Genomic DNA, 14,218 nt, shown 5'->3' on the forward strand with positions numbered 1-14,218 from the left:
ATATAATGAATTATTTATTTTTTAATATTATTAGTAAAATAACAATTTTTTCTTTATTTCTAACAAAAAATTTTAATAACAATTACATCATAAATGAGATTTTAAAATTTTTAAATTCTATAAATATGACTTTGAAAAATCACTTAAACTTTGGTGGGAAATAGTCCTTTGGCCACTTTGAAACTTAAAATTTAAAGGGAAATATTACATGAATTTGGTTTGAATCAAATTTTAATGAAGTTTAATTTAAAATTGATTTATATTTACAAGATTTAATTAAAAATCAACTTAAAATTAATAAATTAAAAAAATAATTTATATTTAAATTAAATATAATTTATTCAATTTAAGCTCCAAATATTTGAACCCAACCCGAACGTGGCTACAGATGGAAAATTCCAATTAATTAAATTGAATTCCTTTTATTTTCATTTATGTTCTAAATATTTACAATAGAATATTTTAATAGTAAAATCACATATTGACACGTAATAAATAAATAAATTCTAAAATTAGTTATTATTAATAATATTTATGTTTAGGCCAACCAGATTCAGTTATTCCAGGAAACTAGGCCTTACTAAAATGCATGGACCACGCGCTCCTGGGGCAACTGAATGAACGCTTCACTTTCACAATTCATAAAAAATGTTTTTAGAGGAAAAGAGACGAGGAATAATCTTGTACGAAAAGGTAGAAAGTAGGGACTTCTAGAAGTATGGCGACGTTAAGGTATCCAGCTCCACCAGTGTGAATTCAACTTCACAGCTCCTTACAAAATTTTGCTCTTAAATTTCCTCTCACTTTCTTCATTCATCCGCGGTTTCACATCTCTCTCTCTCTCTCTCTCTTTATATATATACATATATATCTATATATCTATACATTTTCTCACCAATCTCATATATATCTCCCCTTATACTTACTGTTACGTAGCCATAACAAAAACCAGTATCAGCAAGACGCCTTCTGTTCTGCTCCGTCTCGGAGAGATACCTTTCGGTATATAAATTTATTTTCTTTCCCTTTTCCATCTCGGTGAGAACAATGAGGGAAAATGGAGAAGCGTCGAATGGTGAAAGTAAAGGCAATGGCAATTATGGGAATAAGAAGAAAGGATCGGAGGAGATTACTACGTCTTCTACGCAGAAGGTGGCATTCTATAAGCTGTTTGCGTTTGCTGACAGAAAGGATGTCGTTTTGATGGTGGTGGGAACGATCTGCGCTATTGCTAACGGACTCTCGCAGCCGCTGATGACTCTTATTTTCGGCCAACTCATCAACTCCTTCGGCACAGCTGTTCCTTCCCGTGTCGTTCATGAAGTCTCTAAGGTTGGTGAAGTTACCGTTTTCACAATCGGATTCTCTTAATGCTCCCTTGATTTCCGCCTGATTTTATACTTCTTCTTTTGGATTTAACATTAATCACATTCATAACAAAACTTATTTAGGGTCTTACTTAGTTTTCAAGCACCATGGTTTCTTAAATTGGAAGTGAATCCAGTGAAGTTTAAGGGTAGAATAGGTATGGTCGACGGTCAAATCCCAAGTGAGGTATGGACTTTTTAGTTTTAAAGGAGAAACCCCATCAAATCAAATCTTTTTTTTTTCAGAATTGAACTAAATACATTGAACATGTAAAACCCTTATTCCAAATACCGGTGTCATAAATACTGTATTTAAAATATCATAAAAGAAGGTTTAAACTCACGTCCCTTTTATATATAAAACCCTTTTATTGTTATTGAAATTATCCCTTAATATCTTACATAAATATAGTTTTATTAGACAGGTTTTATATGATTTTAAGTTCTTTTTAGAGTGTAGCTATCGTAATATTCATATAATTTTATATTAGAGTTATCATCAATATAATATATAACAACATTTGATTTCTACATCAGAAAATATAAGCTTCAAATATATAGTTTATATAGATTCAAACTCTTTAATTTGATCAAAAAGTATAAACTTCCATTACATGGTTTATATGATTCCTAAAGTATAGAATTTTAGAGTAGATTTTATATGATTCTAAGACTCTCTAGTCTGAACGATTAGCTTAGGGGTATAGTTTTCCGTCACCAACCATCTAAATACGGGAAACTAGGGTTATGAACACATGGATGAACAGCGTTCAAGAGTTGGTTTCTTTGCGTTAGCTTTGTGGAGCTGAAATAGTAAAAGAAATAATGGCTGAGAACCAAAATTCAAAATGACCAAAAGTCGGCATCAGTAGTTTTGTTAGTGTTAGAAAAGAAGGAAATGAAGATGGGTCCATTTACAAAGAAAATTTTAATTTCCACTTTTCATTTAATGGCCGACATCACCATGGATGACCTCCATCACTTCAAATATACATATATTTTGACATATCGAAAAGGGCTAGCCAGGTTCAGCATAAGATATATTGGACCATCATAATTAAGCTGTCTTTATTTGGCAGGCCACTACTCCTACAGTGTCTTCCACCTTTAGTAGTCGAGATTGCTACGACTTTCATAATCGGACGCACTAAATTAGACCCATTTGCATTGAAATCAATTAGACTTCAGAAACCAGAAGGAAAAAGAAATATTAAACAAAACCCTAATCTTCAAACTCAGATTTGAGATTGAGATGATTATATTATGAGTCTAAAATAAAGTATATTTTGGTCTTCCAAAGAAGAAGATTATATTTATTAATTATCTCTCCAGATTAGCGAAATTCTTTGCATCAATTAATCACTGTAAATGACAATTTTATAGTTCTGATATCTATGTGATTATGATAACATACATAATAGCCCTACTTAGCCAATTAAATACTTTGCTATGATGATTAAAATACGTATACAAATTAATTATACGTATTTATGTATTTTTCAACTGTTTAAAATGTTTTAATAATTATATAACTATATATATATATTTATTAATTTGGAATTTTGTTCTTGTGATTTTTCAGATGGCAGTGAAGTTTCTGTATTTGGCTGTGGGAACAGGCATAGCTTCACTTTTACGTAAGTGCAGATGAATTTTTTATCTTTTTATGGCCAAAACACTATTTCCCACCCAAGGTATGCTGTATTTCCAAGTTTCCCCCCTCTAATTTTGAAAATCTCAAATATCACCTATGAGTAGTCAAAATTAACTGTAATAAAGGTAAAATCGTCATTTTATCTATAATATTAAAAATAAACTAAAATATAATCTTTTTTTGTCTTCCTAAATTTTAAAAACTAAAAATTTCCCCTAGCCTAAATTTTAAAAAATAACAGTTTTCCTCTAGGGTTTTGTTTCTAGGTCTTTTTTTGGGAAGACGACAGCTTTGTCTTCGTCTGAGAGGACGAAAAGCTTTGTCTTCCACGGCTCCTCTAATGTTGATTAGGCATCCAAATGGATGGAGAGAGACCATTGGGGGGAGAGAAAGCTTCGAGAGGAAGAGGTCGCTGGTAATGGAGCTGGAGATGACATTGGAGATCTGGAAACGAAACCCTAGGAAGAAACTGCTATTTTTTAAAATTTAGACTAGAGAAAACTTTTAGTTTTTAAAGTTTAAAGGAGCAAAAAGGGATAAAATTTTAAAAGGTTAGAGTTCTGTTAATTTTAACTACTCATAGGTGGATATTTGAGATTTTCAAAATTAAATGAAAGAAACTTGGGAATATAACATACCTTGGGTGGGAAATAGCCCTTTGGCCTCTTTTTATTTCATCTTATTTTGCATAACTTTAAGCTTTTTCTCTTTTCTGGGTAATTCGAGTTTACTGCACTGTCCTTGAAGTTAACATTATGCATGAAACTTAGCTGTGTTTATGAAAGTGACCATCATCTTATTATTATGATCGATAATTTGCCTTTTTGGCCCATCTTTAAATGTTACATCAAAAGCAATTTATTAGTTAGACTGCTACTCTTATGGAATCTAGCTTGAATTTAATCATGTAGTATATGACTTGGAACTAGTGGACAAGTATTACACTGGCCTATATTGCTAAAAGAAATGAGCTAAACTCCGTCATGATTTTCATAATTTATTTAATATTAAATAAAGGTTCATTTGATTGAGAGATTTAAAAATTATGTTAGTAATTATCTTTTATTATTTTTATTACCTTGTTTAATTTGGTTTGTATAATAATAAAAAATTCTAGTACTCTTTCATTACTAATGGTAATATGACGGGTAATATAAGGATAATCTGATTATTATTTTTATCTTAAATATTAAAAGATCATAATGAAAATCTTAATTATTATTACTATTTTATCCTTACTTATTAAATTTTTAGGGCAAAATTACCCTCAATTTTTAATTAAAATAATAAATAATATGAAAAATATCTTTTATACCTATTAATTTTTAATATAATAAATAAAATAATATATTAACATTCTTTTATTACTTTTAATCAAACATAATAATTATTTATACATACTAATTTTACTAATATAGTAGTAAATTTATACTTAATAATCCTCTAAGTAATCTAACATTTCAATTTTAATAATAAAATATTCTTCAAATCAAATATCTCATAACAGTTTTTTGTCGTAATCCGTAAATTTGACAAATACACTTAGAGAGCGTTTGGTTTGGGTAATGTTTTATTACCAAAATAAAAATATTTCCTTAAAAATAGATTACTTAAAAGATTGCTGGGTATAAATGATTACTATGTTTGATAAAATTTAATTGGTATAAATAATTATTGTGTTTGATTAAAAGTACTAAAAGATTATTAATAAATTATTTTATTTAAATGTCATTGAATATAATTATTTTTAAATATTATTTATATTATTTATCATATTAATTAAAAATAAATTTATTTTTGTATCAAAAAATTAATAAATAATAATATAATTATAATAAAATCAAGATTACCTTAGTAATCTTTAAATACCTAAAGTGAATGTGATAATCAGATTATCAGCTATATTATCTGTCACGTCAGTATTGGTAATAGAAGATTACTGTAATCTTTTATTACTGATAAACTAAATAAGGGAATAAAATATAAATTACCATGGTAATCTTAAAAAACTAGAACTAAACGCCTACTTAAAGTGAAATCATCCTCCTACTACATCAGGATAACAATGACACCCATCCAATCACAACTTCCACACTTCGTAAGAAGAATTATAAATGTAATCTTAACTTCCAATGATATTATTTCCCAACTATGAAAAGATTAAGGGATAAACATGGTTTAGTATTCCATTATTGTTCTGGCTTTGTAATACTTTTTCTTGCTTTTTTTACGAGGACGTATATTCTTGTTATTTACTATCGATAACACATTAAAAACCGACTGTCCATTTTCTTTTACATGTCTATACACATTATTGTATTAAATTCCACAATGACTCATTGTACTTCTTGTGGTGTATATTACTAACAGTAACACCAACAACAATGCATGAAGCATATTCCTTCTCTTATGTTTTAAATTCCACAACTTTTAACTTACATGATCTAAACTTATTTAAGTTTTGAAGGATCCTGTGGCGTATGAATGCATTTCATAATTACTTTAAATATGTTTACATAAAATATCAAATCAGGAGAACTTAATTCACTAATAAAATTACTTGCAAGTAAATTGTTAGCATTTGTTGCGAATTGCAGAGGTGTCATGTTGGATGGTAACTGGAGAAAGACAGGCTGCTAGAATTCGAGGGTTGTACTTGAAAACAATATTGAGGCAAGACATTGCGTTCTTTGACACTGAAACATCAACTGGAGAAGTCATTGGGAGAATGTCTGGAGATACAATCCTGATTCAAGATGCCATGGGAGAAAAGGTGTAATTGCCTGAAACCCTTTTGTTTTCTTGCTCTGTTGAATGTGATCCTGATGGACAGTTTATATAACAGGTGGGGAAGTTCATACAACTTATGTCAGCATTTTTCGGAGGCTTTGTAATTGCTTTTATAAAAGGATGGCTTCTAGCTCTAGTTTTGCTTTCATGCATTCCTGCTGTAGTAATTGTTGGTGGAATCATGTCTATGATGATGACAAAAATGTCAAGCCGAGGACAAATTGCTTATGCAGATGCAGGAAATGTTGTAGAGCAGACTGTTGGAGCCATTAGAACAGTAAGTCACGTTGATCAATATTATGCATTCTAGTGTTCATTTATACAATGCTTTTTTCTAAATGACATCCTGAAAGATTTATTTTTGAATTGTACCAGGTTGCATCCTTCACTGGGGAGAAGCGAGCTATAGAAAAGTATAATAGCAAGCTCCAAGTTGCGTATGCTGCTGCTGCTGCTCAAGGACTGGCCTCAGGCATTGGACTTGGTTCACTCACCCTCATTGTCTTTGGCACTTATGGACTTGCTGTTTGGTATGGATCCAAATTGATCATTGAGAAAGGATATAACGGAGGAATGGTCATCAATGTTATAATGGCTATCATGACTGGAGGAATGTAAGTGCTTGTGACATTTCATTCTGTTCTTAACATCTGTAAATCATCGATTGATCTCAATGTTTGTTGTGATCATCTGTAACAGGTCATTGGGTCAAACATCTCCCAGTGTGAATGCTTTTGCAGCAGGACAGGCTGCTGCATACAAGATGTTCGAAACAATAAAGCGCAAACCAAGCATCGATGCATATGACACCAGAGGGATAACACTGGAAAACATCGAGGGTGATATTGAACTGAAAGATGTTTATTTTAGATACCCTGCTAGACCAGAAGTGCAGATTTTTGCAGGGTTCTCATTGTTTGTTCCAAGTGGTACAACAGCAGCTTTAGTTGGGCAAAGTGGAAGTGGGAAATCAACAGTCATCAGCCTTCTGGAGAGATTCTATGATCCTGAAGCTGGGGAAGTACTTATAGACGGTATTGATTTAAAGAAGTTGCAGCTCAGATGGATTAGGGAGAAGATTGGTTTAGTTAGTCAGGAACCTATTCTTTTTGCAACAAGTATAAAGGAGAACATAGCATATGGGAAAGAAAATGCAAGTAATCAAGATATTAGAACAGCAATAGAGCTCGCTAATGCTGCTAAATTCATTGACAAGCTGCCCCAGGTAAAGCCTCCTGTAAAAACTAGTTATTCACATTACAGAAGACTGTTTGCTTGAAGTACATTTACCACTGCACACTTTACAGCATATTAGACGAGGCTTTTCCATTTTCATATTCTTTTAAGGCTTCAAAAGATTAATTGACATGATAGCCTTTTGTTAACAGGGGCTTGACACAATGGTGGGTGAGCATGGAACTCAGCTATCAGGTGGACAAAAGCAAAGAATTGCGATTGCGAGGGCCATTTTAAAAAATCCAAGAATTCTTCTGCTTGATGAGGCTACAAGTGCTCTGGATGCTGAGTCTGAACGCATTGTCCAAGATGCATTGGATAAAGTTATGACAAATCGGACGACTGTGGTTGTTGCTCATCGCTTGACAACTATCAGGAATGCTGACATGATTGCAGTGGTGCATCAGGGAAAAATTGTGGAGAAAGGTAGCCACAATGAACCTTCTTTCTTTATCAGATTTTCAAAACGTTCACTAGACTGATAAAGTTTCTAAAATTTGGTTTATAGGAACTCATGAGGAATTAATCCAACATCCTGATGGGGCTTACTCCCAGCTGGTTAGCCTGCAAGAAGGAGCTAAAGAAGGTGAAGAAGCCCGAATCACTGATGCAGATAAGTTAGATACAAGTTTTGACATCATAGATAAGGCCGTGTCAAGGTCTGGAAGCCATAGAGTATCTATGAGAAGATCGGTTAGTAGAGGTTCATCAAGTAGTCGACACTCCTTTGGTTTTAGCTACGGTGTTCCTGGCCCAGTTGATGTGTATGAGACCAATGAAGATGTGGAAGACAGAAATGAAAGATCTGCAAAGGCAAATGACAAGCGACAGAAAGTTTCAATCAGGAGACTGGCCTATTTGAACAAACCTGAGATTCCAGTTTTGTTGATTGGATCACTAGGCGCGGTTGTACATGGCGTACTCTTTCCAGTATTTGGTCTTTTACTCTCATCATCCATTGAGATGTTCTATGAACCGCCACATGAGCTACGTAAACATTCCAGATTTTGGGCTCTTTTGTACTTGAGTTTGGGAGCTATTACTTTAATAGCTTTACCAATACAAAGTTACTTCTTTGGAGTTGCTGGAGGTAAATTGATTCAACGAATCCGTGCATTGACATTTGAGAAAGTTGTGCACCAGCAAATCAGCTGGTTTGATGATCCTGCAAATTCAAGGTGATTTAAAACATGATAACCTTCATATCATCCGGATAAATTATGCTTCTCTAACTATGAATTTTACATTCAATTTTCAGTGGTGCAATTGGCGCAAGGTTATCAACTGATGCTTCCCAAGTTCGGAGTATAGTTGGTGACACATTGGCCCTAATGGTCCAGAATATAGCCACAATAACAGCAGGGCTAATCATAGCCTTCACTGCAAACTGGATTTTGGCATTTATAATTTTAGCAGTATCTCCATTTTTGTTAATTCAAGGATATCTTCAAACAAAGTTTATGAAGGGCTTCAGCGCAGACGCCAAGGTTAGTCTTTTCCTTTGTCCTCAGTACTCCATGTCATGTGTGAATTATGCTTATAAGATTAAAAATAAATGCAGCTGATGTATGAGGAAGCAAGTCAAGTGGCCAATGATGCTGTTGGGAGCATCAGAACTGTTGCCTCATTCTGCGCAGAAAAGAAGGTGATGGATTTGTACCAGAAGAAATGCGATGCCCCCATGAAACAGGGAGTCCGCCTAGGACTAGTAAGTGGTGGAGGTTTCGGCTTTTCTTTCTTTGCACTCTACTGCACAAACGCATTCTGCTTCTACGTTGGATCAATACTTGTGCGGGAGGACTTAGCAACATTCGGGGAAGTCTTTAAGGTAAGAGTTAAGCTATTTGTTTCTGTTTCTTTTTAACCCCCTTCCATGAATTCATCAAGTTTTAATCTGATGTCTATTGGATTTGCAGGTTTTCTTTGCATTGACAATTTCAGCTCTTGGTGTCTCTCAGTCTAGTGCTTTGGCTCCAGACACAGCCAAAGCTAAGGATTCAGCAGCTTCTATATATGAAATTCTTGACAGCAAGACCGAAATTGACTCAAGCAGCAACGAGGGCATGACACCCTCAAGCATACATGGTGATATTGAATTTGAACATGTCAGTTTCAAATACCCAACAAGGCCTGATGTTCAAATTTTTCGAGATTTGTTCTTGAGCATCCCATCTGGAAAGGTATCCAGTTTCAGCAACACACTTTATATTGACTGTTTCTTGACACATTGCCTGTCACTTCTAAGTTTTTGTTTTCTGTGTGCAGACTGTTGCTCTTGTTGGAGAGAGTGGCAGTGGAAAGTCCACTGTAATAAGCCTTATAGAGAGATTTTATGACCCTGATTCTGGCCATATATTCCTGGACAATGTAGACATAAAGAAATTAAAAATAAGCTGGTTGAGGCAACAGATGGGATTGGTGAGTCAAGAGCCAATACTCTTCAATGAAACCATCCGCATGAACATTGCCTATGGCAAACATGGAGAAGCTTCTGAAGAAGAGATCATTGCAGCAACAAAAGCTGCAAATGCCCACAACTTCATAGCTGCATTGCCAAATGGCTACGACACCAATGTAGGCGAACGAGGAGTGCAACTGTCAGGAGGCCAGAAGCAAAGGATTGCCATAGCAAGAGCCATACTCAAGAATCCTAAAATTCTCCTGCTTGATGAGGCCACGAGTGCATTGGACGCAGAATCAGAACGCGTGGTTCAAGATGCATTAGACAGTGTGATGGTGAATAGAACAACAGTAGTTGTTGCGCATCGCCTCACAACAATAAAAAATGCAGATATAATTGCAGTAGTGAAGAATGGTGTGATAGCAGAGAAGGGAAGGCATGAAACACTGATGAAAATCACTGATGGGGCTTACGCATCCTTAGTAGCACTGCACATGACTGCAGCATAAAGAATATGAATGAAGTAATGGCCTCACCATTGTCCTTAAAGGGCCTGTTTACCAGAGAGGAATTCACAATTTGATCAAGCTCTTCTAAAATTACAAGCTAAAGCAACCTGGAAGAGGAAATGTGAATAGCGGTTGAAAGTACCATAAACTCAATGAGTTCCCATGTCAAGTATTATATGATATAGTTAGTGAACATTCCTATAGTGTGAAAGGTTCCCATGCATATTGATTTTTCCTTTTTACCATGTTGATTTTCTTTATTCATTTACAGAATTTCTTTCAAGATGCCCGAAAGAAGTTAGTTAAATTCAACATATATTCTTCAACAGGATTATATTTTCTCACAAAATTATATTTGATGGTTAAAATTTATTTGTTTATTATTTTTATTCTTAAAACCAATGTATACCGTTTATAATTATAAAACTATATTCATTAATAATGATAATTAATTTGTGTTTTAATAATGTTGTGTTATTATATAATTATATGATATTTTATCTTTTAATTCAAAATCGTTCGATTACATGATAACACATACAAATTAATACTTATTATTAGATTATAAAGAAAACATTTATAGTTTAACAAACTTTTAACACGACCTATCTTTGTATTTTTATTTGAATTAACAAAAAAAGATTTTGATAAAATTATATTACAAATTTCTAATGCTCTCAAAGATGTCTTAGATATAATTTGAACAGAAATTCAAACTAGGACCACCAAATTTGTGTGCACTAGAAGGATGGAACATAATTTGACTTCGTTGACAAGCTTGATCTAAGATAACAAAATTCTTAGGACAAACCTCAGAGGGATGCAACTCAACACCATTGAAGGGCATAGGTGGCTTTGCAGCCGGAGGTAAAACTACACCAACGGCAGGTGCAACTGGAATATGCATGTAGTTGTTATCCCCCACGAATTCCAAAGGGGGTTCTTGCCTTCTTCAAGTAAAAAGGACTTTTTTTCTCAATGACTTGATTTCTTTTTTTTTTTACTTCTTTTAATGGCTTTTCTCTCCAAACATTACTGTTTACATTTTCCAATATTATTGTTCACCGGCTTGAGTAAAAAGTGATCCTTATTCGAATTTAGTTCAATTCGAATATACCATATAGAGATTTATTTACTTAATATATTTATTTACTTAATCTCACCAGCAATATATTGTGCTAAAACTTTTCCTCCCTTCATCACTTTGAACATATTGGAGAATGCCTTTGCACTCTCAAATTGTCACTATACATATAATCTGATGGGTTCCTTCAACAAAATAAATCAGAATACAGACAACAAACAATTGGGCTACAGCAATGTTAACAAATTGGCAGAAAGTGTACTGAAAAATGACACAGAATATGCTGCTATTATTATTAAATGATAACAGAGGCTAAATTCCAGAGTTCATGCTAATTCTCTAGAAGCCGAAAAAGGAAAAATCACAGCCAAAACAACCCTCTGCTGGCACCCTCCCACACTCATGCGCTGAACTTTGACTATCTTTTCCCTGGCTTTTTTCCCTCTAATCACATTTTTTTTATAATATTCTGTCACCAATCAGGAGCACCCATTTGTCGTGCAAGTGGGGTGCTAGAATCTTTTTGTTTAAGTGGGGGTGCAAGTGGGAGGTCCTACCTCTTCTCTCTTTTCAATTCAGCTCTACCTCCTCACTCCTTTTTCTTATGTGCATGCGAGTAGACCCGTGCGATGAGTGTTTTGTCATAATCCCGCTTAATATTTTTTTCATAATACTAAAGTCTAATTGTGAAAATGTCAACACCATTCTTTATTGTTGAAACATCACGATGCGTGATTTATCTCTCTCTTCAATTATAATGTCCCAACTATGCTTTTTAAGTACCTTATCTCTTTTTAATGCAATGGGCATCCTCGGCCACCTTTGACTATAGCTAAATCTTCACAAACTTGGATTTGCTTGAACTCCGCCGGATATTAATACAGTGAACCTCAATCTTTGACGAGTTTTGAATGAAAGGAGCACAAGTATAACATTATTGGAGATGCTGAAGCTCTATTTGATTGGACTTGGCACAGCAAAACGTCATTCCCACTAGATAACTGTTAGGTACCTGGAGCTGTCTGTCTGAACCAAATGCTGCTGTTGCCTCAAGATTTCCCAGCACAACTCAACTGCTACTAATAGAAGATGGAACCCCGAAAGCTTGCTGGAAATAGTATTTTGTATGTATTGTTGGGAATATTTGATGTAATTAGAAATAGCTAAAAAGAGTAAGGATTCAATGTAACAGAAATACTCTTGTATAGATTATATTGCAGAAATGAAATAAAAGTGTCATTACATCATATTGGTTTCTCTACTGACATAAACAGATTCCAAAATGCATAAACCAAACCAAGAAAAATGCCCCAACCACTCTCCAGCTTTCGAGAGGCTGAGACTCTCTCACTCTGTTCTTCTTTTCCCAATTTCTCCTTATGCCTAACGTTTCCACTCCAACCTTATAATTCCTCTGCACTTTGTCCTCCCAATTACAGCATGCCACATTTTCTGCATATCTTGGTGGTTCAGCCTCCTTTCCAGCAAATCCTTATTTGGCTGTTTTTTTGGGGTTTATCAAACTCATCCCTTTACGACTCGATTAAACTGAGCACAGCTTGAATCTAGGGCTCTACATATGTCTATTTTAATTATAATTATATATCAATTATTTGTAACTATATTTTCTATAACATATAGAAATCAGTCGGCATTTAATTCTTGGAAACAAAATCGAAAGCTCTCTGAACTTCTTTATTGAAAAAACCAGACACCGAGTGATCGATCCATTACTCCCTAACAACTCTTAGAGACGACAGCCATTATGCCCATAAATGCAATTTCCATAGCCTGCCAAACCACATGCAAAATCAGATTACTGGAACTCTTTACTATGCAGACGTCTGTAAATGAGAACTGGGTTATACAGTAGTAAAATTAATCTGGCTTACTGGGGTCCCTTGTAACGATCTGGCCGGTCTCTCTGAAGCCACAACTGGAAAGATTTCTGCAATTGCTCTGAAAGTAAAGATTCATGGCAAAGGAGGCATGGTCTATGTACGTGTCTGGATAGAAACAAGAGCCGCCTGGTCGTACCGGATCACAATCTATATGACCGCAGGCATAGTCTAGATTTATAAGTAGTGCGGAGATGTCGGCTCCGGGATTCGCAACACACCAAATTCCCTGCACCAACATGAACAAACTTGGAAAAATTTGGTCATAATATTCAATTGTAATTGTATGTGAAAATTATTCAATTTTTTTTTTTTTTTTACCTGGACATTAACCATCTTCGAGAATCCTCCTGCAGAAATGTACCAAAGAAATTCATATAAGCCCCCATAATGTTGAACAAGTAAAGCTCCCAGAAGAGAAATTTACCTGAAGCCGAGAAAAAACAGAGGAGAAGGAAACAAATACGAAAGGGAAGAGTTAGGTTGGCCATTTTAGTTGTGTGAAGATGGTGATGAGAGTGAATAAGCTTGAAGGATGAAGTTAGAATTAGTTCTATAGAGTGATCAGAGGAAATAAAAAAGTGCTTGAAGGTGATGACGACTGAACCCACAACTCCAAAATTTGAACAGCTGCGAGACTGAGCCACATTATCCGCAACTCCAACACGGAGTTCCACTTTAAGGCTTTTGTTATCTTTTGTATCTTTTTTTCAATGAATATAAGGCGGTGCTGATCTGACAGCAGTCAATTTAAGGATAAAAGACTGTATATCCGAAATTGGATTTTAGGAGCGAATATTCCGCTGTTCTCTTTCTTCTTGGCTTCCTTTGCTTGTTTTCAATTTCTCTTTCTATATTTTCACTTATTCCTCCATCCTTCTGATGATCTCCAATTTCTTTCTCTAGATTTTCTCTTAGTAATTCAAGCCTTCTTCTAATCTCCCGAATTTTGATATTGGCACGTATCAGAAGGTGGCCTGGAAATTCACGGCAATCTTAATTCCCTGATACGGAGATAGGTAACGCTTGAATTTCATGCTCACAGAGACCACACAAGGAAGCTGGTTTTCTTTTTTCATAAAAGAGCAGGGTCTACAGGCCTAAAAGAAATCCTGAAGTCAAAGCTCCTGAGCTATCTGCCAAAAAGATCACTTTTCAATTCGCACGGCACATTGTCAGTGTTGTTGACACATTTCAGTCATTATGATAATAATAATAAGAACGGTATTTCTATATGTCCAAAATGATTAATTGAAATAGGTAACAATATAAAACCCAA

At 34.5% G+C, this 14,218-nt stretch overlaps 2 protein-coding genes across 2 annotated transcripts; one reads left to right on the top strand and one right to left on the bottom strand.

The window, feature by feature from the left end:
• The first annotated feature begins 846 nt into the window (after nucleotides 1–846).
• Nucleotides 847–10,246, top strand: LOC123192226 (ABC transporter B family member 9-like). Its single transcript, XM_044604704.1, has 12 exons — nucleotides 847–1,332; nucleotides 2,950–3,004; nucleotides 5,619–5,794; nucleotides 5,867–6,088; nucleotides 6,187–6,425; nucleotides 6,511–7,036; nucleotides 7,200–7,473; nucleotides 7,556–8,225; nucleotides 8,306–8,534; nucleotides 8,609–8,875; nucleotides 8,964–9,227; nucleotides 9,313–10,246. The coding sequence occupies exons 1-12, from the start codon at nucleotides 1,048–1,050 to the stop codon at nucleotides 9,955–9,957; spliced, it is 3,852 nt and encodes a 1,283-aa protein (XP_044460639.1). The 5' UTR covers nucleotides 847–1,047; the 3' UTR covers nucleotides 9,958–10,246.
• A 1,981-nt stretch (nucleotides 10,247–12,227) lies between these two features.
• Nucleotides 12,228–13,999, bottom strand: LOC123192595 (glucan endo-1,3-beta-glucosidase-like). Its single transcript, XM_044605198.1, has 4 exons — nucleotides 13,367–13,999; nucleotides 13,261–13,289; nucleotides 12,934–13,168; nucleotides 12,228–12,832 (listed from the first exon to the last, which is right to left on the bottom strand). Exons 1-4 carry the CDS (start codon nucleotides 13,428–13,430, stop codon nucleotides 12,789–12,791), a joined length of 372 nt encoding a protein of 123 aa, XP_044461133.1. The 5' UTR covers nucleotides 13,431–13,999; the 3' UTR covers nucleotides 12,228–12,788.
• Between the last annotated feature and the right edge of the window lie 219 nt (nucleotides 14,000–14,218).

The sequence above is a fragment of the Mangifera indica genome, chromosome 12 (genome assembly GCF_011075055.1).
Source record: "Mangifera indica cultivar Alphonso chromosome 12, CATAS_Mindica_2.1, whole genome shotgun sequence".
NCBI lineage: Eukaryota > Viridiplantae > Streptophyta > Magnoliopsida > Sapindales > Anacardiaceae > Mangifera > Mangifera indica.